General features: G+C 37.4%; 4 protein-coding genes across 8 annotated transcripts; 3 read left to right on the forward strand and 1 right to left on the reverse strand.

Moving 5' to 3' along the window:
* Window positions 1-7: 7 nt before the first annotated feature.
* On the forward strand, window positions 8-5,409 carry Pigeon (protein pigeon). Its single transcript, XM_071721064.1, has 10 exons — window positions 8-261; window positions 498-634; window positions 705-1,008; window positions 1,186-1,442; window positions 1,646-2,814; window positions 3,105-3,434; window positions 3,602-3,816; window positions 3,936-4,145; window positions 4,220-4,291; window positions 4,406-5,409. The coding sequence occupies exons 1-10, from the start codon at window positions 204-206 to the stop codon at window positions 4,474-4,476; spliced, it is 2,823 nt and encodes a 940-aa protein (XP_071577165.1). The 5' UTR covers window positions 8-203; the 3' UTR covers window positions 4,477-5,409.
* Window positions 5,410-5,634: 225 nt separating this feature from the next.
* Window positions 5,635-6,854, forward strand: LOC139782265 (uncharacterized). The gene is made up of 2 exons (XM_071721236.1): window positions 5,635-5,792; window positions 5,892-6,854. The coding sequence occupies exon 2, from the start codon at window positions 5,903-5,905 to the stop codon at window positions 6,206-6,208; it is 306 nt and encodes a 101-aa protein (XP_071577337.1). The 5' UTR covers window positions 5,635-5,792; window positions 5,892-5,902; the 3' UTR covers window positions 6,209-6,854.
* Window positions 6,855-7,209: 355 nt separating this feature from the next.
* On the forward strand, window positions 7,210-8,612 carry LOC139782296 (calcium load-activated calcium channel). The gene is made up of 4 exons (XM_071721266.1): window positions 7,210-7,507; window positions 7,721-7,798; window positions 7,886-8,205; window positions 8,277-8,612. The coding sequence occupies exons 1-4, from the start codon at window positions 7,447-7,449 to the stop codon at window positions 8,367-8,369; spliced, it is 552 nt and encodes a 183-aa protein (XP_071577367.1). The 5' UTR covers window positions 7,210-7,446; the 3' UTR covers window positions 8,370-8,612.
* A 142-nt stretch (window positions 8,613-8,754) lies between these two features.
* Window positions 8,755-26,275, reverse strand: Pnuts (Phosphatase 1 nuclear targeting subunit). Of its 5 annotated transcripts, XM_071721244.1 has the most exons (10): window positions 26,121-26,275; window positions 25,768-25,995; window positions 24,446-24,532; window positions 22,458-22,642; window positions 20,000-21,843; window positions 12,419-12,645; window positions 12,201-12,342; window positions 11,598-11,915; window positions 11,249-11,408; window positions 8,755-10,976 (listed from the first exon to the last, which is right to left on the reverse strand). In XM_071721244.1, exons 3-10 carry the CDS (start codon window positions 24,446-24,448, stop codon window positions 10,178-10,180), a joined length of 3,678 nt encoding a protein of 1,225 aa, XP_071577345.1. In that variant the 5' UTR covers window positions 24,449-24,532; window positions 25,768-25,995; window positions 26,121-26,275; the 3' UTR covers window positions 8,755-10,177. The 5 variants fall into 5 exon arrangements, with proteins under 5 accessions (XP_071577345.1, XP_071577362.1, XP_071577348.1 ...); XM_071721261.1 differs by lacking the exon at window positions 25,768-25,995 and having other exon boundaries at window positions 26,121-26,156; XM_071721247.1 differs by lacking the exon at window positions 26,121-26,275 and having other exon boundaries at window positions 25,768-26,114.
* Between the last annotated feature and the right edge of the window lie 424 nt (window positions 26,276-26,699).

Here is a 26,699-nt window from a genome sequence, read left to right on the forward strand (position 1 = left end):
GTTTCGGCATCGCTCGGTGTCGCTCGGCTTCGCTCGGCTTCGTCGGCTTCGTTCGGCGAGCAGCAGACGACAAGGAAGCCCCGGAGCGGATGGGAGCATCGAGGAGAGGAGCATTGGAGCTTGGAGCATATGTATTTTGCTGAAACGCGGCGGACAATCGAGGAAACGTGAATTATTCGGGAACTCTGCTGCCTCTGATAGATATGATAGAGAACCTCGCAGCGAAATTATGCTTGCTCTTGTCGGAAAACGCCAGCGCAGGTAACTGTCGAGAGACTGGTTAATTTGTCAAATGGAAGATATATGACATTGGAATAGCTCTTATCTGTATAAAAATATCTTGCACATCCGCGTATGTGTGTGTGTGTGTGTGTGCAAACAATGGCAGATTATGTAAGATATTTATAGTGCGACAGATAATTTTAAAATCAACATAAATTGCAATATCAAGACCGTTTGTCAGGAGGAGAGATAATTAACTCTCTTTGCTTCCTCAGCCGAGCAATGGAAACTACTTGGGCAGGAGAAAGACGGCTCGATACTTATTGGATGGATGGAGGAATCGGAGAGGAACGGTGTATGTACGTTGTGTACCGTAGTCGGCCGTTACGACCGGACTGACAATAAATTACAGGTGAGAACCACGAAGGAAAGAGATCTTTCTCTCGCCACATATGGATATCTGTAGTGTCGATTGAATTTAGGTACTGCGCCGCTTCCCGGAGGTGCTGAACATCGTTCAAGCCACGGTCAACCAAAGTAACACTCTAATGGGATACGTGACGAAACAGAAGAATTGCCTAGAGACGTCGAATCCCCCGGGAGATTGCTGTTCGGAGCACGAGTCCCACGGCGAATTCTATAGAGTGTTTATTGTGGAATTAACGACCGACAATACCAAAGTGCACGATCTGGAGATAGAGAGGTCCAAGCAAGTACGGATACAATTTCTATACAGAGAAAAGGAGCTGGGTGTGGATAAGTTTCTGGTACTGATACATCATGAATGTAAGTAGAGGTTGATTGTAAGCAATTCTTGCAAGCGTTATGGCTCATGTTGCGTTCATATCAACGCAATTCTTTGCTACCGTTTGCAAAAATAAAATTTTAAAATGTATGGTTGAGTAAATGTATAATTAATTTACAATCATCCGCATATCTTTGCAATTTGTTTGTTATTTTAAGGTATTCTGATATATACCGCTCAACTTGACACGTCCGTAAGCCACTCGAGACCGATAAAGGAATTGAAATCCGAAACACTTGTAAAAACGTTCATATGGGCCCAATGGGATATGATTAATCAGGTCCTTTACCATATACATCATCGACGAATTCCCACGAGCGTGGTCACCGAGGGTGACGACGAGAATAATTCCAGGTCTTCGAAACCGACCCTCAGTGGTCTTCAATTTCACGACGATTTGCCACACGAAACAGTGGTGAGTATTCGTTGATAAGAACGATAGGAATATGTATCATTTATCCTAACTACGAATCTATGTACCTGTGATTGTTACTAACAGTCTGTATAGAGCTGATTAATATGCTGAATAATATTAGTAGATCTCACGTGCTTGCTAATTAAACTTTGTAGCGAAATGCATGACGTTGTATTAGCGTAAAACTTCTTGTATCTTTTTAGCTGAATATCCCATTAAACTTACCGCTACTGTCGCCGTCCTCTAATTGCGGGACTTACGAAGATGACGTGATACCCCTGCGAGTCCACGATTGTTCCCTTGATCTCATAGTGGTGTCGGACACCAAGGGGATGGTCTGCGTTTGTCACTACTATCTTTACCGGCCTGTACAGCCGCCGCAGCATGTACTTAATTCCCTGAACGAATCCAACACGGTGCATTTCGCGTACTCGGTGACGCTGCTGCATCATAGCTGCGTGATCCATTGCGTTATACCGGGTATATCGTGGTCGCGCGCCAAGCTGATGAGGCCGACTTTCGCGATCTACGAGGGCCATCATATGATCGTGTTCGTCCCGGGACTGTTCGCGCATCTTCTCGAGATCGGCGTGAACCACGAGCCCTGCTGCCACATATTGTGCGGTCCGCCACCGTCGATTCCATCCCGTGTCTCTTATCTGGTGCCGTTACTCGACTTAGACAGTCCTAATAAAGGAACGAGAAGAAATTCCCATCACAATTTAGATGGCAAGAGCGGTAGTTCGGAAGGAAATAATCCACTCGCAAATTCCAACACGAGTATACTGGCGATAGATTTGCCTACCTTGGACCTCGTGCAGCTGACGATTCCTTCAGACTTTCTTATTGAAATTTTTCGCAAAGAGACCTCGGCGGAAGTCCGCTTGGGGATACTTCATTATTTTCTCTGCCATAAAAATGACATGGAAATAATCGCGGAGTTAATGTCCATCGTCGCGGAAAAGCCGCGCTCGTTGGATATCCCGCGCTTTATGCAGGAAATTCTTATAGGCAACTCTTACGCTTTAGTGCAAAAGAATCTCCTCGCGGATAGTGTCCCCTTACTGTCTCTGTTGCCCGTCACGACCATAGGGGATTACATGACGTTCGATATAAAGATGAACGATTTAGATATCACGCTGAGTCACGAGAAACTCTGGAACACATCAGTAATGTTGCTTTCGCCCCAGCAAAGGCTCGTTCCTTATCGTAGTGATTTGTGGACTAGATTGTGGGATCAATTGAGTAAAAATGGTAGTGACAAGCTGAGATTCAGACCTAGTCATATTGCGGAGAAACTGTTAGTTTCTTTAGCTTGTTACCAACCAGAAGCATTGTCCAGATGCAGTACTCCAATGTCTCCAAGTGGAGGGTAATAACATTTCTCATCCTAATTTCCGTGTAACTAATTGCATGCACATACTAACGTGAAAGTAATGCAAATTCAAACCGTGCTATTAGTTTTTTAGATAAAGAATCAAATATATATTTATCTTTTTCTTTTTGTATATAATTTACATATGTCTATTACTTATACAATGATTTAAAATTGACATTAGATTTTCTTTATTTGTTTCATATATAGAAATCCTATTTTTATAATAACCAGATTCATAAATAATTTGACATAATAATTATTCGATAAATGATGACATGTTACAGATTTGTCGCAATGCCACTTGGAGACTTCATGGGAAATCGAAACATCAAGTTGGACTCAGGCTTACCGTTTAATGAAACGGAAAGTTGCACCGCCTCGAAGCAGGAGCACGTTGTCTCTGTTAATTTGCGGGAACTTTCAATGTATCTTCTAAAGAACGGCACGCACACGTCGATATACACGCGAGGTTCTTGTACCCCGTTGCACGTTCATGCCATGGCTACGAGATACGTGGCTGCGCAATTGGAAGCTTCGCGTATATTGTGTCAAATACTTTGCAGAGCAACCGGTGTTGATCCGAGAATTGAGCAGGAACGTGGCTTCGGTCTTATGTAAGACAATCCCCTATTTTGCCGCAATTCTATATATCGCTTGTAAATGAATGTAAATAATTTGTAGAGGTCATTTAAAAATATTAATCGTAATTAAAATAAAATTGAGTATTTATTCGTTTCATTGGTGTATCGAATAATAATTCATATAATGTTAACTTTTTCAGAGACCAATTGGACGAAGCAAGACGATGGTTATTGTTTATGCTCTTACAGCGATATAGGTACGCCATAGAAAGCATCGCTTTCCCAGCACCACCGGGATTCGCGTCGTTTTTTACTTATCTCGGCTACCGTACTCTCAAATACTCAATGTTTCTGCAATACGTTGAACGCTCGGTGTTTGAACTTCAAGTTGACGTCACCAAGATTATTTTAGCTGGTACATATGCAACAAAAAATTATTGTATCTTTGCATACAATTCTTCAAGCATAATCTAGGTAGAAGATATACAGACATTCTAACAAAGACTGACTTTACTTCTTTCATCTTTCATTTAGATATCAGCGATACGAAAGAAAATGTCGTTCAGAAGTTGAAGTTGTTGTCCCTATTGCCAAGGTCTCGCGCAAAGAGACTCTTGAATCAATGGCTGCATCCAGTTAGTTTAATGTTGCGAGCCAGGGAGCACGCTGCTAATATTCTGTGCGGTGAAATATCTCAGAGTCGAACCGGCAGTCGGACTTTACAACACCGTAATCATCATAACAGTGAGTAAAATATACACGAATAATATTTCAATAAATATACAATCTGTATGATAACATGCATAAATTGTTTTCAGGTTTGGCGGCGTTTCCTTCGGCAGATCGTTTGTCACCATTAGACACCTTTTTGGATTTACTTACAGCAAAAGGTGAGGTTTAATTAATTGATTCTCAACACAATTGATTATATTCTCGACACATTCTCGACACAATTGATTATATTATCTTAAGAGTACTTACAAAATGTAACTTTCATTTTGCAGCTAGTCTTACAGAATTGGATTTCGGGCTATTGATAGAAGCGACAGTAACATCTACCGAGGACTTTCTTTAATGGAAATTAAGTTTAGTGCGTGCAATAATCGAAAGATGTCTTTTAACTACGTAGATTGATTCAATAATTACTGAATCAATTAGGTGGCAAATTTACATAGGATTTCTATGTATCTGAGATCCTATCTTAAACTTTTATAATTCTTAAATCTTCTATATCTATTAAATTAGTTCTTAATTAAAGGAGGATAACTGCAAGAGATTTAGAATTATAAATAATTTTTATTTCAAGAAGAATCTCCAAAGTAGCAAGTGCCATTGTAGTTACCATTAGCAATTACAACATTTAGTGTCGATAAGTGAAAGTAATAGGAAATCTAGTTACTTGGCAAGCTTAATTAAGTACTGCATATTGCAGATATTTATGATCGCGTTTTGGAAGTTTTCGCCTTTCATGCGAATAATTTTTTGGTGTGGACGTTCAGTTCGAAAATGAGAAATAGCGATTGTAAGCATAAATAGTGATTATTATCACCTATCAAAAAGCATCCGTGCTATTGTTACTCTGTGCTTTTTATATTTTTATCAGTAATTACGTTCCTGCGCGAGTGTAACAAGCGTGAGAGAGAGGAACTTAGGTAATCGAGTAAATTGTAATATTAAGTCAATATTTTGTTGATGCACATCTTTTATATGTGGTTTGATATTGTCGATTTAGTATCTCTAAGACATGTGATATAGCGAATTATACATATTTGCGACTAGCACCCGCACGATATATGTCTATTATTGGTGTATATGTGTATTATACATTAATACATGTTATTTTATTACATACATTCATTGTTAAATTTAACATTTTAGGATTAATTGTTTAATACAATAAAATATTTACATTATGTATCGATGGACAAGATGGTAAAATGTGAATTTTAAAGGTGATTGCTGAACACAGAATTTATTAATAAATAAAAGCCAAATTACAGTAAAAAAATGTGCATTATTTTAGATTTAACTTAGAATTTAACTTAGAACTTAATAAAATATATAAAGAAGAAAAAAGACTTTGTTATTAAAATAATTTGCTTAAATTATAATATAAAATAATTAAAATAATTTATTATTAAATTCATATAACAAAAATGTTGAATCACTGTGATATATTTCACATATTTTTTCTCTTTTTCTCTATTTCATTTCGGGTGCAGAAAGCGCAGATAAAAAGAGCAGACTTAACGCCTGTCCTTATGCTGATGAGAACATTACCGAACATAACCTCCACTTGTAGCTCGAGCGAAAGGTATTTAGCGATTGTTTAGTGAATTGCGGCGAATAATAAGAGGCTAAATCGAGCGAGAGCGTGAAATGTTTCAAATTGTAAGTTCTCTTTTATCATAACTTTCTCACAAACATTATAATATCTTAATATCTTCATTAATTATTTTAATCTATCGTTCTTCTACCTGCGAACCACAGGTACGCTAATCATGACGGACAGTACTTTGACAAGCGAGCAAGCGAAGTTTATAGAGGAATGCGAGGAGGAGTTCAAGGACCGTTATACGGAGGACGACAGCGATTTCATGAAGATCAAGACGCAGGAGCCGAAAAGGCCGCCAATCGTCGATCCTTGGTACAACAAGCCACGCAGGCACGACTGGTCACGTCAGAATCAAAATCAAAACCACGATAAACGTAATCATCACTGGGATCGTCGTAACAATGACAGAAACGAGAAGCTGGAGCGGCACGCTGGCAGACACTTCATGCATCATCGGCAAAGAATGTATTAATTATACAGCGACACAAGCAGGAGGACTCTAATGACTGAGCGTGTGGAAACTTTTGTTTAACTTGATTATTGTCCCTGCGTATTGTTTCATTAATAGGTGATATTTATAAGATATTTACACGTATAACACGTTTGTTTACATATTTTTAATCGTAAGGACTGTCTAAACGAATCTAAAGTATTCATTTCTAGATATAAAATATTTGTTTATATATATTTTCTTATTAATAGATAATGTATGACGTAGCGTAAAGCATTGATACTTAATAATATAAAGTAAGCATCAATGCGAGGAATAATAATTTTATATTCAAAGGCTCTCGGCATTATATCAGCGGAGTCGGTTATAATTTGCTTCATTCCGCACCGAAATTATGAAATCACAGGAGCATACTTTCCATAACAAAGATACAACGTTTTCTTTTTTGTACAAGGTCGCACAAAATGAATGGAAGAATTTCCAATTGTGCAAGATTTGATCTTGCTGTACAATAGAGAAGACAATATTTTATTTATGTACGTAGCATATTCTCTAATTATAATGAGCTGAAGGATGTTGAAATATAGGATTCGTGGCTTACGCCATCAATAAATGGACGGTTATACTTAATTCAAATATTCAAAATAAAAATATGAATACTATGCAATTTAACATTTTCTTTAAATATTCTCACGTCCCTTTGCGCTTCTTGTGTTCGGAAATAAAACGAGTAAAAGCTTAAATTTTACATATATATAAGGAAATGAAAAAGAAACGGGTGTAGAGAGTGTAATTGAAAGACAAGTCGGCCCTAAAATAGCTTCTTTATGTATTTATTTACTTATTTATGTCATATTTTATTATTGTAATTTCAACAACTATTTAAAAAAAAACCAATTGTATTACATTATCAGGAAGATACATTCTAATGAGCGATAAGAATAGGCAGAGAGGCCGACCAATGAGATTATCGGATGCAATACCGATGCGTTTCGGAACTCCTCGCAGAGACCACGTTTCCTACCTGCTGAGTGCTGCTGAGTGCTGACTGCTGAATGCACTTCCGCAAGTTGCTCATGATGTCTACAATTTGACGCGTCCATCCTCGTGCTTCCACGTTCCTCGCCGACTAGTAGTGAAAATACGGTTCATTGAGTGGGAAATCCCTCTTTCTGGATCGCGCAATTCTTTATTATGAGGAGCGATAGTGTCGGACTGTACAACGTGTCGTGAGCAAAAGAAAATTCGACCTCGCAAAAATGTGGGCAGACACTATCCTGATTTTGTTTATCAGCATATGCACGGCGTTGCTGGGTGAAGGTAATAGGCGCTGTGTAATGTATTAATAAACTCGGCGGAAGAGATGCAAAACGGCATTTATGTTTATCTGTTTACGCTCCGATGTACGGATAAGAAATATGTAATGCTCCGCCTCAGCAATTTAAATGAACTCAAATTTAACGAATTGTTGCTGGTGCTTACAGAAATATCTTTTGTACTCCTTACACTGATTCTGAAAATTTATATGTTTAGGATTGACGTGGTTGATGGTATACCGAACTGAGAAGTATCAGAAACTGAAGGCCGAAGTCGAGAAGCAGAGTAAAAAGCGTGAGTTTGCCATAAGCATAACATCCTCACCACAGATGTAATGTAAAAACAAAAGCATGTATTGACGCCCCCGCTTCTATCTTTCAGTGGAGAAGAGAAAAGAGGCGCATGGCGATTCTTTAGACAGGCAGCAGAAGAAGAAGATTGAACGGGAGGAGGAGAGATTGAAGAACAACAATCGAGACCTGTCCCTGGTGAAGATGAAGTCAATGTTCGCGATCGGGTTCGCGTTTACCGCGCTGTTAAGCATGTTCAATAATATATTCGACGGGCGGGTGGTCGCCAGATTGCCGTTCGTCCCGATCAGCTGGATACAAGGCTTGTCGCACAGAAATCTCCCGGGCGACGATTACACGGAGTGCTCGTTCATATTTTTGTACATATTGTGCACAATGAGCATCAGACAGGTAATTGAGTCTCGATCGGTCTCGATCGCGGTGGGCGAGCGTAAAATTTATTTCGTACCTCTCGTTTTTAGAACATCCAGAAAATGCTTGGCTTCGCGCCATCCAGAACTGCGAGCAAGCAGAGCGGCAGTATCTTCGGGCCTCCGCCTCAGCAATTTAAGTGAACTCAAATTTAATGAATTGTTACTGGTGTTTACAGAGATCTCTTTTGTACAACCTCACTGTGTGATTCTGAAAATTTATTTATTTCCAGTTAATCTTAATAATCTGCACACACCACTTTGTACATCTTGAATTATATTTAAATAATTGGCCTCAGATTTTCTCAGTCTCTATCGTCTTTGAATATAAAATAATGTAATTATTCTTGTGCTTATTGAAATATATGTTACAGTCTGTTTGTTAAATGGCGAGTTTAATAGGTAAGAGAAATAGGCGGAACATGAACCTTATTAGTACAAAATATCTTGGATATTTTACTATTTTAAAGTGATTATATGCCGTACATAATAAAAGGATATTTTATAGTTTCAAAAAATTATTGGGCGATTTTAGAAAATAATTATGACTGGTGTATTTTCATCAAGCAACGCTTATACAATATGTTATATACAAACATAACGATCAACCATATACAAAAAGGTGTAATCAAACATCTTACGCGGTAAAAAACTTACGGCGCAACTACCACGACGCACGGTTCAAATTACATAGAATCGTTACATGATTTTGTACATCAAACTCGGGAAAAATTAGTTCAAATGATATCAGATTATATAACTTGTTCTACTTTAATGGACATGTACATATGATTCCCATTAAATATTACCGTCCTGCTCTTTTTATCGTTATACAATTAAATCTAACAGTCTATCATTATATAGAGAATAATCTGTTTATATATATATATATATGTATATATTATGCAAACATATTTACAAAGAATCTACACCGAAAAATTATGCTGATGAAAAGTACGAATTTGTCTTCATCTTTGTTTTGTTAGAGTGTTTCGCGTTTATCGGGACGCAGCACCATGCTCCAAAATGTTGAGCTTGTTATATTGAAACTCCTGTTCCATCAGGAATCACAATTGAATATTATTGTTGATATCATCTCTATCCTAGAATTCTGTTATTTCAAGCACGAAGCAGCGGTAATATACAGCATAAGTCTCAAGAAAATTTCAAGAATGTGTACATGTGTGTGCGTGTATGTACATAGAACGCTTTAGCTGTCGCGTCAGTATAATCCGACTTTCTCTGCGATATTTTAAATAGCACTCTTTTGAAAAATAGAATCATAATATATATCATAATATAATATATAGAATCATAATTTCTCGGCAATGGCCTCATATAGAAAATATAAACCCATAAAAGATGACGAAAAGAAAGAGGAATCTTGTACTCAAATGTATAATTCTAAAGACGTATATCATAATGAGGAATTCAAGGAACCGAAAAGAAGTTTACGTTAGCAACCTCCGTAGATTTTTGAGCCACCTAGTAAAATGCTCTGCTGTCCAGCAGCCGATATGAACCTAGCACGGTTACAATTCAATTTTACAATGCGCTTATAATCGACCATATCGAATGCTGTGACAACTGTATATGGCATTCACTGAAATGTCATTATATTTACATTTGAATGTATCGAGTATTATCAAATAGAAATTCTACTCATATCTATGTATAGTCATGCCCGTGTAAAAAAAATTGCACATTAAACTTGATCACTCTGCGTTATTGCGCATTGTTCGTGCGCGCACTTGGATCCGTTTTCCAAGTGAACTGATCATCGACACGATAGTCGATATCGCCATATCATTCAAACGCTGCCAAGTAATCCCACTCTTCTTCACCTTTATTTTTTAGGTCCTTCAATTGAAGATATTCTTGCGACATCATTCAATCAGTATTCAATCCCACTAGTATCCAATTTGATCGGTATCACTGTCTCAATTTCGCACTTAAAACGGCGGACAGTTCACACCAGGATGAAGATACTGACATTTGTCACCGACTCGGCAATAACCATTTTTCGAAAACTGTCTGCACACAGGTGGTTGTTTGCCGCTTCCTCGCCACCCACCACCGACACCTCTCCAACCCCCTCTAACTGGTCCACGATATCCCCAGCCGGGACCACCTCTGCCTCTGTTGTGCATATGGGCGCCTCTCGGACCCGGAAAGTTAGGTCCAGGGCCATACATCGGCCCGGGCGGACCTTGGAAGTTATTGTATCCCATGTCATCCGGACACATCATGCCGTAGCCTTCTTGATTGTACATGGGCGGTGGTCCCATCATTCCCGGCGGTACCATGGGCGCACCCTCCATATTCTGATTAAAACCACCCGACATGTTTGCCATCGGGTTCATACCAACGTCCGGCACGAGGACTTTGCCGTCGCCCGTTCTCCAACCGCCACCACCAGTGGGTGGCATCGGTCCTGTCATCTCCGGAGACATGGGAGCCATATGTGGGGGAGCCATCATTTGTTGGGGCATCTGCGGCATGGGGCCCATTGGTGTTTGGGGTCCCATAGGTGTCATCATACTTGGTTGGTTGTGCGGGTACGTCGTCGGATAATGGAACGTCGTTACGGTCGACGGTTGCGGAGGTTGCGGCTTAGGTTCCGGCCATGCTACCGCTGTGAAGTCTTTTTCACTCTCTTTATTGCCCGTGAGATCGTCTAACGGTATTATTTTCGGATCGGTCATCACATGGTGCCGTTCGTCATCAGGTTCAGCTGCAGAGTCCGGAATCCTAAAATACAAAAATAATCAGAATTGAAAACTCCCAACTGATCGATTAAAAATTTGTATATAATGGTACACGCCACACAACAAGATCTGCAACGGTTTTATAAAAACTTATACGATATAGAGAGAGAGAAGATGTATTTTCATATATCTTTCTCTTCTACATAAAATTCATTACTTCATTTTTATGTACGATATTCTATAACATAAAAATATATTTGATCTTGTTGTCACGGAATGTATAAATAGTTTAAGTATATCAAAATTATTACGTACATGCTTCGATTAAAGTAAAGGGCTTGGAGAATGCCCTTCTCGCGAGCATACTGGATATCTTTCTCTTTGCTATCTTTGCCAGGCTCCACTAACGGAGGCGGTAGATCAATTGGAATTAAAGGTTTCCATCTCGTTTTTTCTTCCATTAAATCTTCAGTATCTAATGACAAAAAAGATCATTTTATATATTATATTCACTATATACTTGTATGTCACACATAGAATGTAAATAATTGAAACAAATAAGTAAAAAATAATTTGCAAGTATATGATTGTGCTTCATATGAATAGGTACTTAATAATGTTAATTGTAAACAAAAAATTATATAGTTATTTATTTCGTACGTACTTAATTTTCTGGCCATCTGGAATGCTTCCCTCTCGTTTTGCTTTTCCATCTGCTTCATGTCGGTAAAGGTCTTCGTCACGTTAACCCTTTCCGTCTCGTCCAATTCGAAGTAGCGTATAGATTCTAGATCCGTCTTCCACTTCAAAACCTTTTTCGGCCCTTTACGTTTCTGTAGTAGCAGAACGCTTTTAAGTCCGTCTACGTATCGTATTTCGGGATAGGAGCTGTCCTTCTTCGTCAAATCCGAAATTATCGAACATTCATCTTCTGGCGATTCCACATCTTTTACATCTTCCACGTCTTCCTCGGGCGTCGGTGCTACGAAACAAAAAATATATATATGTAATTTATTGTTTAGATAAAATTAATTTTATTTAACACGATGTTGTAAAATATTTGTAATATTAAAATGCATTAATAATAATAATAACATACTTTAGTTTTTAATATATATAAATATTAACGTATTATGTAAACGAAATAAATGAGCGAAAGTAATTTTATGATTATTCGTAAAATGTAATTTTTTTAACGGAGGTGTTTTTAAAGAATTCATCTCTGTTACTTGAATATAATAAGTAAAGATGATAATAAAATACTTACTATTACTTCCAATATCATCATCGTCTCTGTTGTCTCTTTCCTCATCAAACACCTGATCTTTGTCCTTCCTTAATTCTTCTTCGCCACTTTCTTTTTCCCTTTGATCTTTGTCTTCTTCTATTTCCAGCGTGTCCTGATAGAACTAAAAAAAAAATTCCGCAATTAATTTATATAAATAAATAGCGTATTATATTCGACCCTACATCCAGGATACTTACTTTGAAATTAGGTTTGAGTGCGACTGGTGATTTCTCTTCGACGTTTGACGGCGAAGTAGGTGGCGGCGTGCTCTCGCAATTATCGGCGTTGGCGGTTTCTTGTTTCTTAGCTTCCGAGGATCCGTCCTTCGTGATAGAAGCCCTCCGCTTACGCTTCCTCGGTTCCTTACTTTTGGTAGACGCAGTGAGGGCATCCATAAACATGTCGCTTTCTTGCAGCACCATCGCTAAAAACGAAAAAAAAGGATTTTATTTAAATTTGAGAATTATAATGAGCGACGAGAACCAAATTATCGAATCTGCAACTTTTCTGTTAATAAAATTTTAGCAAACATTTTGCAAAATTTAGTCTCGACTCGGCTATCTTGGTATGCGCCTGAAATTGAAAGCAATTGAGGAACGTTAGTATGGAAATCCTGTAGTGTGTCCGACATTAAAGTTGAATAATAAATCTTTAAGATTTAAAGATTTTCTCAAAAGAACAGTAGAGCTGGAGCACGTCTTGATAATTCTGCATAAAATGGCGATTCTGCAAAGCAGCGATACGTTCTATAAAAACATTGTGTTACACAAATTTATAGATATACAGCGTTTCTCCTAACGTAGGCATAACTCCGCAAAAAGATCCTCGCGCGAAGATGATAAAAGAAATTGATACAGACGTACATTCTGTCTATCTCGTTTCCGAATTAGAATTCCGTTTATTCTTGTTATTAAGTAAAATTCTTGTGCTTCGGTAATTTTAATAATGGCAATTTCAGAAATACATTTGTATAAATTACTTTTGTCCTATTTGAATTCACCTCTAAAATTATGCCTAAACACATCAGGAAATACCTGTATATAATTATTAAATATATTTTCAAACTGTAATCTTATTTCATCCTTGATATAAATGAACGATGTAAATGAATACAGCTTGTAAAGATTATGTAAAAGTATGCCGATAGTCGCAAAGTTGTAGTGATTCGTTGCTTTAACGGTATTCGGCATGTATCTGAAAAAAATAAGAAATGTTTCCCATTTTTCAATAGCTGCAAGTAAAATATCAGTTCTTTAATATCAGCGAACAGTGTTTATAATAGAAATTAACGATAAATTGTCTGCCGAAATAAATTTGTCTTCGATTTTGCTCAGTACATCCTGTAAAAAAAGAGATATGGAAGATTTAAACTAATATATTTTTAAAAAAGATGTCTTATATTGTATGATTCTTCATATATGTATATTAGTCATATAAATAATACGAAAATAATTAAGAAACAATAAATTAGACAATGATAATTAGTATCGTTTCTAGTTTATAAGTGATATACAAGCCGTAAGGAATAGAATGTGGGTGCAACATAAATGTAAACCAGAATATAAGGATTTTTAAGAAGAAGTAATTATGCGTCCAATATAATTATTATATATTATTAATTATCAATATTCACACATTGAGAATGAATGCCTTGTAACTGTTTAATAAACTATGTCTCCTTAATAAAACTATTTAATAAACTCCACGTCATCTCTTTATCAACATGTAACATTTTCATATCTATTTTTGAGACGTAATAAACAAGTATTTCTTTAGACAGAAAATTTTATTTTTATTAAATCGAATAAAATATATTCAAGACTGTTTTTTTCATGTTGCATATAATAATAAAAGAAAAACTAAGGAATGAGAATACCAATTACGTGAACAAATGTTTTTGATATATCGAATATAAATCAGCAATACTCTCAACATGTTATAAATATGCTTAAATTTTGTAATGAATTTCTGTAGTCTAATCTAACATCGTTACGTAAAAGTTTCAAAATTAAGACTAACGATTTACAAAAAAAAATATATATTTCTTTGAATCGTATTACAATTACAGCGCTGAAAGATAAATATAAGGTATTATTTCATTTAAAATGATTATATTCCTTTATGGAATAAATTGATTTTTACATTTATTCTATTACTGCACAAAAATTATACAAAATAGATCTATAACAATTGCGATTATGTGTATTCATAATAAAAAGAATTCATAAGCAAAACGATGAAAATAATTTATAACAATTGTATATAAATCACAATTGTTTTTACAATACAAATCTATTTATTATGAAAACACAAAATTAATTTGAATCGCTTTAATAAAATCTTGATTTTTACAAAAATTGTAGAAATAAGACTTATATACTTTTCATATATATATATATATATAAGAATATATATATATATATATATATATATATATATATATATATATAAGCATATATAAGAAGTGTCATTAAATACATAAATATCAAGAGACACGGTAGTGTCTCGCGCAAAGTACGCGCGGAGCGAGACCGACCGTGACTCTTTTTCATATTAACATGATAATTAAGACAAATATTGCTCATTTCATTTTTTTGAAATCACGATTTAACACTAAAAAAAATAATCAGAAATCAATTTTAGCATATAATAAAGCATACAAATTTATCATCATAATAATTTTTATCATCACTGTCCCATATTACAAATAATACAAAAATACGTTAATTTATATCAATTTTATATCCATAACACTACAAACGAAATACGATTCATATTAAAACTAGCTATTCTTCAAGAGTTTTTAAAGGATACAATATAGGTGTGCTGTCAATATTTGGATACTATCTTTGGGTATTCCAATTTATATTCACAAATTCGAATAATGGGTAGTTATGTCCCATATATTAGAAACAATCTAGTACCCAGTGACAGCACTGACATGATAAGCACGACAGAAATTAACAGAAAAATTAAGGAAGAGTACAGGTTGTATTATATGGGTTTTTTTTATTTCCACACAGAAATAGTTCATGATAAAAAAAGGAAAAACATGACATTTAGGAACATCACTGTTCTCTATGCAGATAGTCTCTTGCAACTTCGAATAGTGTCGTACGAAGGTGCTCTTGACGCGATCTTTGGTCTTTAAATGCCTTCGCATCGCGCCACATTGATCGGAAATCGTATGACGATGCGACACGCAAAGTCCACAACCTTGCAACAATTAAAATTCGTTGAATGTAAATTGATCTCGTTAATGGTATGGAAAAACGTTTGAAGCTACGTTTCGGCTTGTATACACGTATACATTTGTATGCAGATAACAAAAATATAAACAATTCTAAACGTTCGTCTAGGAAACCTATACATCTATACGTTAGAGATAAATCATTACAATTGTCTTTCGATTAATTAAATCGATATCACGAAAATTATACAAACACTTCTCGTGTTTGTCCCGTCTTATTCATCATTTGTTTTATATTATAAATGTATTGCATTTTCTTACATTTGTAACAGTTCGAAATAGTTTATTTATAATAAATAGTTTAACAAGTAAATGCCTGCTATTGTGACTGAAACCGAAACTTTGCTGTATCTAAAAATAAATTTTAACGTATATTTGAAACAGTATTATTTGTGTACAACAATACAGGAATACAGCAATTAATTGAATTATTAAGTGGTAACGAACAGAACAGAATTTTTCTATTTGACGGGTGTTTTATCGTATTTCAAAGAACAAATTTAGAAGCGCGACAAGCGCAGCACCGTTAGACTTTAATCAATAATTCGATACATTACTAATTAAATCGTCGTATGCTATTTGAAGCAACAGTTTGGAAAGACTCTGTCTTATTCGAGACACTGTCCTATATTTATATATTTAATAGGACTCTCTCTCTCTCTCGTTATGCTCATTTAACATTATTTTAACAATTCACATTATACCAAGAAAAGAATCAACAAAAATATTCGACTTGATTGTATGCAAATATTGTAGTCTGTATTTTGTTTTTCAAATTATTTAGTCCAAATACATAATTGGATATTTGTATCTGATGGAAAATGAGAGCTTTTCGATATTATTTAGAAGGTACAAGATTTCAACATCGTTCGTTTCCATTCCAAAAAGTTTTTAAACACGCGGGGGACAAAGACCGTTAACTGATTATAAACATAGCGACCGTCTAAATATGTTTTATTCAATTAAAAATAGCATATCATCTTTCCACGTGCGTGTATAAATATATCGTAACAAATATATATGCATACATCAGACACGCGTGAGAAGAAAACACGTGCGTAGAAAACACGTGCGCTCTCTCTCTCTCTCTCTCACACGATTTCCGATGCTGTATAATGGCCACGTTAACAGTCGTGAATTGCGTATTAATAAATCAAGGATTTAACGTACGGTGCCGAGCGCATTATGCATATATTTGCACGCGGTCGGATAGGAACGGTCTTCCGTCCCCGCGACGAGCGGAGGATGACGCGCCGCCCCGACGAAGCACCAAGTCCGTCGCCGTGCTCGGCGCGGGTCGATGCGCGTCGGACGGTTAGTAGGCGTGGGTCCCGTAGCGCGGTATACGCCGGCCGGTCCGGCCGTGGCGGCACACACGGACAACGGGCCACGTGCGTCGGCGTGGAGACGGTCGCAAAAACATCGGGTTAGGTTCCCTGCGACGATACATTGCACACCTTCGCGCGAAAGCGCGACTCCGTTTCGAACTCCCGCCCCGGTTATCGTGTGCATGAGTCAGCCCCCCAGCGACCCTGGAAGGGAGCCGAATTTGGACTCCGAAATCGTCGCGATGCAAGACAAAAAAAAAAGAAAAATTATCGCCGCCGACACGTGGGTGGCGGGTCCGTTCCACGGGCCTCGCACCCCGTTCTCGCGATGCGGAATGAAAATTTCTGAGACGAAAAATTGCCGTCGCAATCCAAAATCTGCGATCGAGCGTGAAGATCTGATGAATCTCATCTTTGACGCGTTTTCCGAGCAGAAATATCGCGCGAGCCGCGTTACAGATTTTTTCCCCTTTCGTTGTGCACACGCTGTCGCGCGTTTATTCGCCAAAACAAACGCGATTATCGCGAAACGTTACACGAGTAATTTGATAAGGATACGGTCCGGCCAATTTTGTGGGATTGTACAAATAATTATGTAGTATCAAAAATAATTCGTTTATATAGTACCATTTTCCATCAAATTCAAATAAAGCATGCAAAAGAGAATTCTGAATTACACGCCGAGTATACACTGCAAATTTTGGAGCGCGCGATCTGTCTCGCCCTTCTATCTGTTCGTTTTTTTTCTCTCTCTCTCTCTCTCTGCGTATCTCTCTCTTTTCGTTCAGTAACGAACATTTGGCAAAGAAGAAGACTCTCTTCACCATGCCGACGATGTCGGATGTTGTAAAGGACGGCCTGCCGGTCCGAGAGGCCTTCTCGCTCGAAGACGTCGAATATGCAGCTTCGGAATTCGTGCACTTTCAGTGCTACTTTAAATCCATAGGGTCCACCGCATTATTCAACGTTGCTTCAGTATATCGTCTCTTCCTCACCACAGTCTCCCCCTTCTTTTTCTCAACCACTCTCAACCGTCCTTTCTTGCACGCTTTCTTTCTCTCCCTCTCTTTCTCTCTTTCTTTCTCTCTCAGTTTGCGTATCTATTAAAGGTGTTCGAAATCACTTGCCCGACACAAATTTCAATTCTCTCTGATAAATTCACGAACATCTCATTTGTCATGAAAAGTTAATGATAATGATAACTCCATATTATCTGTCGATACGTTTTGACCAAGATACTCATATTTCGTTGGCAACAAATATATATATACGACGATTAACGGAGCTTCGTATAAACTAAAAAAAAGACCTTCTATTTAAATAATAATCTGATTCGAGGGAAGCCAATTTTTTCTCCCAATCGCTGAATCAATTGAAAAATTGACAGCAATATTTTACGTCACCATTTCGCGCGTTTAACGTTAAGAATCAACGAGAGGATGGAAATCTGGATGGGCTCGCGATACATACTTTGCGTAGTATTTAACGTCAGCCATTTAATAGCGAGCAAGATGTGTATATAAGTATAGCAGAAACCCAAGAGTTAAATATTCCAGATTTCTGATAAATTTATTTGAATGTTTAAGTAGGGTGTACATTTACAAGGGAAGAAATATGAATAGACAAGTTTTTGTTGCCTTACCTAGTAAAAGATTAGAACTATTCCTGAGCGATGGCTTCGTATCGTTGCGTCACTGATATCGGAGATTTAAAACACATTTCCCGCTAATCCGTAAATATTGATAGAACACTTCTTTTTTTCATTTATATTCTCTATTGCTCTCAACGAAGAAACTATACGTTTTACTTCGAAATAATTAAATGTATATGTATATACTCTTCCTCAGTCGCGCGAATATTGATTGGAGAAATCGCGTTTTAATGAATAGCTTATCGAGGATTACCTGCTGAATCGAAGATTCTTAATATACGAAAAAATTTCGTAGTCGAGTGTCGATCCTAATGGGCCTCGTTCTTCTAACGAGAGACGTTAATTTTCTCGTAGGTGTGATCCGCACGAGCAAGAGCTGTTAAATCTTCGTGCAGCACGATGGATAAATCGTTACGGCTTATTATATCTTCTATGAAACGCTAATAATAATTTTTTGGGAAAGTAGAGGATATACTATTAAGAAATATTACGCTACGATATGCCTGGAAGAAACAATCAGTTAAAGGTACATAGGCAAATAAATGTCTGATGTAACACCAAAAGTCAAGAGAGAAATTGTCAATAATATTCGCGATATGTAAAAATATCGCGGTAAATACCGGATCTCGTTGCATTTCTTGTTGGAACCATCCACCTGCAAACTCAATATTACAGAGTTAGTAAGTCATATATAGCGTAGCATGCCAATGTACAAAGCTTAAGCAGTCATTATTCATTTATCATCATCATTCCACCGAAATAGAACTTGGATCTTGTACAATGCGTGATATAGAAAAACATTATAACGTCTTATTGCAAAAAAATAGATAACAATAATACACATTTACTATAAATAACAATAAAATATTTCTGAGAATAGAATATATTAATTATTGCTTCGATTTCATTAAGAATATATTTTAATATAAATGAAAGATAAAAAGTATGTGCGTATAGTTAACAAATATTATTTTAAATATATTTTAAAATATATAAAAATAAAATAATGACAATAAAATATATAAAAATAATTAGTAAGTTACTAATTTGTAAAATAAAACAAGATTTATAATATGATTTATAATGTTCAAATAAATTCAGATTCTTTTTCTAATCAATTATAATATATTGAATCTATATGTTAAATTCTATACTCTTGTGTACTATATTCTTTTTTGTTATTCTTATGCTGTTAATAAATTTAAGATATTTTATAAGATATCTGCTCTTTTAGTAAACACATTTTTTTCTATACTTCCCCATTTCGTAAGATTGTATTTAGTATAAGAATATTTCGAAGGTTTTCTATTTTTGATTATTTCTATTAATATATCGAATAAAAATTAAAGAAGTTACATGGTATAGAGTAACTTCAAAATAATTAAAAAATCAATTCATAGACTGCTTTATCTGAGGACATTAGCAATATGTTTACATTTAGATTATGATAAAAATATCAGAGTATTCTAAAAGAAAATTATGATAAATATCACGTATTAATAAAGAAATTTTATACATAGTTTGTATAATAGGATACCAGTATACTTACGTTTAGGTTTTGGCGGAATCAGCTTAATCCCTCCCTTCTTCTCATCACTTGGTGAGGTTGTTGTTGGTGAGTCCAGGGATAGCTTCACACGTTTCTCCACCAATGGAACGTCCCTCAACGGCGATGGCCTCTTCAAGGGTAATTTTGGAGGTAGAACCTTCTTATCGGCAGCAGGAGCCGCCTTCTTCGATCTGGGTGGTGGTGGTTTTACTTCTTCCTCTAGGCCCGTGGATCTGAATTTCGAGTTAAACGTCTTCACCGTCTTCGGTCGCGTTCCTGAGTCCTGGCTATTTTTTCTGTTCTCAATGGAAATGGATATATTCTTCTTTTCGGTAACGAGCTTCGTCGCAACGGCGTCCTTCTTCGAATCCGCTTTCTCCTTGTTTTCTTTCGAGCTGTCGCGCGACTCGGTCGAAGACTTTCTTCCATTTGCATCGCTCGACTTCTCATCTTCCGTTCGCTTCTTCGGTATTTTGCCCATCTTAGAACTCAACGCTTGACCCTGCACCTTCTCCAGAGTCGCCTTATCCTTCTCCGCCTGATCCTTCTTCTGCTTCTCCTTCTCCTTTTCCCGTTCCTTGTCTCGCTCGGATTTACTCCTACTTGAGCTGTGTTTGCTAGATGAGCTGGAGTGATGCTTATCTTTATCCTTGGAAGACCTATCTTTGCTAGAATTTTTAGAACTACTACTATTACTAGAACCCGAACGGTGACTACTAGATTTATGGGATGTAGAGCTGCTGCGATGTGCACTGGAACTCGTGCCATGCTTAGAGCTCTTCGACGATGACGATGACAACGAAGACGAAGATGAGCCATGATGATGGCTGCTACTTTTCTTTTCGGAACTGCTACTGGACTTTTTATCATCTTTTTTATGAGAGTCCCTATTTTCTTTATCACTAGATTTACCGCTATCACTACTGGCAATGTCCTTAGAGTCTTTGCTTTTAACACCTTCAGTATTCTGATTGTCTTTAGAACTAACTACAGTTTGTTTCACTTCACTAGGAACGTGTCCCGAATCGTCTGACTGTACAACATCTACTACGTCATCTCGACCACCAGCCGCACTGCCATTTTCTTCCATCTCGTCAAACTCCTCCTCCCCTTCTGGCTTCGTTTCCTGCGTAGCATTTGGGGCGTGTCCACTGTCCGTACTCGTACTAGCTGTATTTAGAACGTTACTTATATTCGCGGCGTCCGTCTCTACTTTCGCGAGGACCTGATTGCCGTCGCGAATAGTAATCTTGTAAACAGGCAGTGATGAGGACGTCGAAACAACAACGAAGGATTGCTTTTTACATTGTTGTTGCGTTACTTGCTGTTGTACTTGCACCGTTTGTGGCTGTAGCCTCTCCTGCAATTGTTGCTGCTTCTCATGATCTTGCTGATTTATCGAAATACTCGCGGTAGATTGTTGCGCGAGCTTGAAGTCCTGCACGTGAACGGTTGCATTTTCGGTAGCATCTACGGTTTGCTGAGTGTTCGCACACTGCTGTTGTTGCGACGAAGGTACAATCGCAGTTTGACCCGCGATAACGTTTGACTGCACTGAAACCGTCATGATTTGAGCCGGTACCGAGTTCGGCGCCGCTTCTCCCTTTACAATTTTCAGCCACTGCTCGACAAGTCGACTGGCCAATGTTCGAACACCCTGGTGACTACCTTCTTTCGACAATCCCTTGATCAACTTTGGACAATTATTACTCTTCAACCGCTCGATATCTACTGGACAGAGTAGCAGAAGCTCGAGAAGTTCTTGAATGAGAGCCCAGTTCTTGGCAAGGATGCCATCAGTGAGCCACGTGTGAATAAGATTCCATCCTCCAGCGGTCATAAATCTGCAAAAAAAAAGAAATTATAAAACGTAAAATAATACATTAGCTTGTACTATTGTATAGATAATATGTTATTTCAAATTATATACTCCATTTCAAATTCTAATTTCACAAAATTGTTTAGAAGTACAGTATTATAAAGAATAGGTAAAGATTAATTCCACAAATATGAAAAATAGTAATAATCAATTTGTATAAGTAAAAAAAACTGTACAATTATACTTTTAGAATTTTTTTAAATCATTGTAGTTTTTTTAATCATTGCTCTTCTACATATAGAAAGATTCAACAATCACATACAAATCTAAAAAAATAAATCATAAAATTGTACTAAGTTTTGGAACTGAGATGTAAGACTCGTATCAGTAAAAACGGCACACAATAAGCACCGCCTAATGGTTCTGAGTCTCTTATAATTTTCTCTTGCATGTTTATACTTTTTTTTCACACAAACATACAAGTAACATATACTTGTGTATCTCAACATGCTGAATAACAAATGTCTTTTATTTTAATTACTAAATTATTTTAATTAATATCATAAAAAACGATGGAATGAAGTGTATAAAGTTAAATGGTGTTAATATTACGTAGAGTTCGTATATTTAGGTACTTACTGACTAAGCAAGTCCGTATTAGTGGTTTTCAATATTTGTATATAAATGCATTTTGAAACAAGCTTCTTAGAAAATTTTGTCATTAAATTAGCTAATCGGTGAACTTCTTCTTTACTCTTAATACCTCCTGTTGGACCCAATAAAACGCTAAGGCATTTGAGTAACGATAGAGGATCTATACGTGGCTGAAAATACAATTTAAGAAGAAAAACATTATTGATACATTCATCATATAAGGATATAAAATGCTTACAACTTTAAAGTTCAAAACAATTTCAAAGGAAATTGAAAATGATTAAAAAATAGAAAATATACACAAGGTACCTATTTAAATTTTCGAGAAAAACTTAAAGGAGACCATTAGATGATTTTTAAGTAAAAATTTAAAATAAATGTAAATTTCTATTTCTCATTCATAGATTTATCCATAAAATAATTTTTTAAATTTAAGATCGAAGATAATTAAAGACTACAGACATTTTAGACTATCTCGACATCTACATGGATGACCAAATATAAATAATGAAAATATGCAGTTTCAAATAAAAATCAAATATAATCATTATAGATGTCTATAAAAAATCGAGATAATAATAAATCATAAAATTAATATATTATGTTACAAACTAACCATTCAATTTTGACAATCCGTTCAAAACAATCAGTTTAATGCTACTATAAGATAGTCTTCAATACTTTGTATTATAAATTATAAAGAAAGAAAAGTCGCCTCACAAAGCATCACAAAAAGCATTAAAGCTTCACAAACATACTTAAAATTAAAAAAATTATTCAAAAGAAGTGGAAAATATTGCACAGAGAAAACGCACAAAAATTTGAAATTTATATAAAATTTTTTCTTTTCTTTCTGAGACATATAATAAAGTGAAAATTGCGTATTCGACATTTGCTGAAGCATAAAAAGGGGGAAAAATATATTGAGAAAATATACTCAATTCTCATAAAAATGTTTTAAATCTGCTAAATAAAAATATGTTATTAATTTAATTTGATTAACCGATATAGTCAGCTGTTTGCAAGATACAATTCTCAAAAGAAAAAGAAAAAGAATTTCTTAAAATAGAATTTTCTTTCTATAGATCTTTTAAAAAATTCTCCGATTTTTTTCCAACAGAAATATTCCAGGCATTCCAAATATAACAGACACCTTGTATATAACTTATTCACTATGATAAAATTATATATTCGACATAATTACATTAATGTACCAGAAAGATATTAGTATATATATAGAAAAATAAAATAAATTAATTACAAATAGCTTTCAGTAAATCAATATTAATATATCGATATTAGTACTCAATAAAATAATATCTTTGTACTTAGATTTGCACGTTACCAGCAAAGGGTTCTTCTCTAATACTTGAGTATCCAAAGACTACGATAAATTTTAGAAAAATGGAGATTTGATTCATATATTGGCACTAAGAAAATATTAAAGAATATTTGTCAACGAATAAAATTAATTGGTCATTTTTATATTTTTTAAATATAAATTCAAATATGAATTTAAATACTTTTCAAATTCTCTTCAGATTCTCTTTTATTTCAGAATAATTTTCATCTCTTTTATTAAATTTATTAAATTTAAAAACAATTATCTCGTGGATGAAATCAATCTTCTCGTCGCGTATTTTACATTATTCGACACAAACGAATAAAGCAATTTTATTTATCAATCGTTATTTGATTCGAATGCAGATACGAAAATTTGTTTAGCGCCATTGTTACACCCACGGGTAATAATGGCAAATTGAACAATCTACATTGTGTAATTGAGAGAGGGGGGGGGGGGGGTAACGGCAAAAGTGGAGTACGAGGTCGAGAGAGGGGCAAAGGTTATTGATCTTTCGGCCCCTGGACGAAGCCCGTGGCGCCATCTCTCCCGAATTATGCGCTCGTCAGAAATTCGCCACGTTCATACCGATATAAATAATTAAAAAAAAATTGTTACGTATGCCACTCACCATCTTGCTGATATTCAGGACGTTTTAGCGTATTTCCATCACACCGAACGTGGACCAGGGCTCGAATACGGGATCGTCCGCGCGTGTCTGCAACGAAACGTAAAAAATGCTTGATAATCGTCGTCGGGCGGCGCGAACGGGAACAAGCGACGCACACATCACGCCATATTGCCGAACGCGCGCGTTCTCTCACGCGGTCGCCCGAGACCCGCGAGGCGTGGGCCGGAAACGGCGACGCAAAGGCGAACGGAATCGCGGAATTTCACGGGCTTTCGATCTAATTTTCGTCGCCTGATCGTCAGAATCCCCTTCGAGATCGAGCTCCCCCCCCCCTTCCCGGCTCGGCTCGCCTACGAAAATCGTAACCGTGCGCCACGCGCGATTATCATCGACGTCGTAACGAGGACGTCGGACATTTTCAGGGCGATTCCCCGCTGATGGAATTCTCGCGCGTCTGACCTCCCTACGTGGACTACGTTTTTTTACGCAATTATTACCATGATATCATTCCCTATCGCTCTAGAATAGCTACGATTAGCTGCGAAGCGGGATTCGCAACCGGCCGCTCGTTAAAAATGCTCAGATACGCAAGCGAGGATACGAGGTGCGCTCCGCCGCAACGGTAATTCTCACACGACTAGCCCGGACGCGCAGTGCGCAGTCGCCGAGGCGCACGCCCCCCACCCGGTCCGTTTCGCGCGGCCGACCAATCGGAACGGAGGACGCCTCTCCCCGCCGGCCAATAACGGCCGTCACCCGGTCACGCTTTTGTTACCCGACAATTGCGACGCTTCCCCCCCCCTCCCCCGCGGCTTTTAACCGTTCTATTTATGTAACACACCCAGAGACGTTCGCAAGGCCATACGTTTCTCCTATTCGCGTCTAAAAAAAAACCTCCCAACACTTTTTTTTCTCTTGCTTTTTCGGCACTAGTTAAAAACTTGCTCGCGTATTATTTTTCTCGGCACCAATTAGATTATGGCACTTTCAAGGATGACCCCTCTCTCTTTCTCTCGCGAACCCGCTTACTCAGCTCGCGCGAGGTACCCGATTCACGAATGCGGGATTACGTCACCAACAGTCCCGACATTATTCACCTTCGATCGGAACGATAACGCTGTTTTCCATCACGTTCGAATAGCTTTACGACGTATGCGATTACGCGATTTACGCATCGGAGCAAGAACGTCGAGATCTCTCTCGGGGTCGTTCCCGATGGGAATTGTACATGCTGCCGGCCTTCGGTCTTTTTTTTTTTTCTTTTTCGTTTATGCCAATCTGTTAGTTGGATAATTCGTTGGAGAATAGGAATAGCCACTCACAGTAGATAAAAATTAAGTCCTTTTTATGGAAAATAAATGTTCACGATCTGGTGAGAAACTGAACATGTCCTATGGATAACGAGTAACGTCAGCAACACGGAGAGCGTGTTGCCGAATGGTCTCTGCTCGCCCGTCGCCCGGCCTCGCTGGACTCTCTCTCTTCCTGTCGCATCCGAGATGCGCGCTACGTGACCCTCATCCGCGTACGCTCGGCCGTCTATTTGCCATCTGCAATTAAACGTCGTCTAGAATCCGTCGCCGCTACCGGACGCCCGTAGCCCGTTCAATATTTCGCTTCCGCGAATCCGCGCCGGCAATTATCCCTTGACAACGTTGTACGAAACAATCCTCACCTGACTGCGTTAAGACCCTGCCTGCTAACCAATGAACAAGCCGGAAGTACCCGGTCTCTACATCCTGCTCCGTCACCGCGCAAGTCAAAAGCGCGACGGCGCGCCAGACGCGCCCCGTCCGCCCCGTTGAACTCTCGAACCTCCGTCGTGCCTTTGCGCGACGATTGATGATCTGCGATTTTTATCGAGCCAACGAGCGAGAGAGTAAATGCCGTTCGAACCGCGATACGTTGCTCCGAGGCTCAAATCGATGCGACGTAAATGCTGTTTGAGACTTGTGTTGACTCGACTGCTCATGGTCATGTGTTCATCCGGTCATCCGGAAAAATAACATGCTTGTGGCATTATGGCTCGCGCGCATGAAACGAGAATGGAGCAAGCTCATTGGCTGTCGCGGTAGCAAATCATGCTCATGGCATTATGGCTCGCGCGCATGAAGCGAGAATGGAGCAAGCTCATTGGCTGTCGCGGTAGCAAAATGTTTTCGTTCTTTTTAAGAAGAACAGCCTTCGATTGGCCTTCGGGTCTTTATATTTGCTAAATTTACTTTCTGAAAGTACACCAATTTTTGATAAGAAA

The sequence above is a fragment of the Temnothorax nylanderi genome, unplaced genomic scaffold (assembly GCF_030848795.1).
Source record: "Temnothorax nylanderi isolate EJ_2023f unplaced genomic scaffold, tnyl_v1.0 TNYL_tig0007_pilon, whole genome shotgun sequence".
NCBI classification, from domain to species: Eukaryota; Metazoa; Arthropoda; class Insecta; order Hymenoptera; family Formicidae; genus Temnothorax; species Temnothorax nylanderi.

Coding starts and splice junctions, on each gene's coding strand:
- Pigeon (XM_071721064.1), top strand. CDS start 204: ATGATAGAGAACCTCGCAGCGAAATTATGCTTGCTCTTGTCGGAAAAC. Junction 2,815..3,104: donor CCAATGTCTCCAAGTGGAGG/GTAATAACATTT, acceptor GACATGTTACAG/ATTTGTCGCAATGCCACTTG. Junction 4,292..4,405: donor GGATTTACTTACAGCAAAAG/GTGAGGTTTAAT, acceptor TTCATTTTGCAG/CTAGTCTTACAGAATTGGAT.
- LOC139782265 (XM_071721236.1), top strand. CDS start 5,903: ATGACGGACAGTACTTTGACAAGCGAGCAAGCGAAGTTTATAGAGGAA.
- LOC139782296 (XM_071721266.1), top strand. CDS start 7,447: ATGTGGGCAGACACTATCCTGATTTTGTTTATCAGCATATGCACGGCG. Junction 7,508..7,720: donor CACGGCGTTGCTGGGTGAAG/GTAATAGGCGCT, acceptor TTATATGTTTAG/GATTGACGTGGTTGATGGTA. Junction 8,206..8,276: donor GCACAATGAGCATCAGACAG/GTAATTGAGTCT, acceptor TCTCGTTTTTAG/AACATCCAGAAAATGCTTGG.
- Pnuts (XM_071721244.1), bottom strand. Junction 21,844..22,457: donor AATACGGACTTGCTTAGTCA/GTAAGTACCTAA, acceptor TTTTTTTTGCAG/ATTTATGACCGCTGGAGGAT. Junction 10,977..11,248: donor CTTTACTTTAATCGAAGCAT/GTACGTAATAAT, acceptor TTTGTATTTTAG/GATTCCGGACTCTGCAGCTG.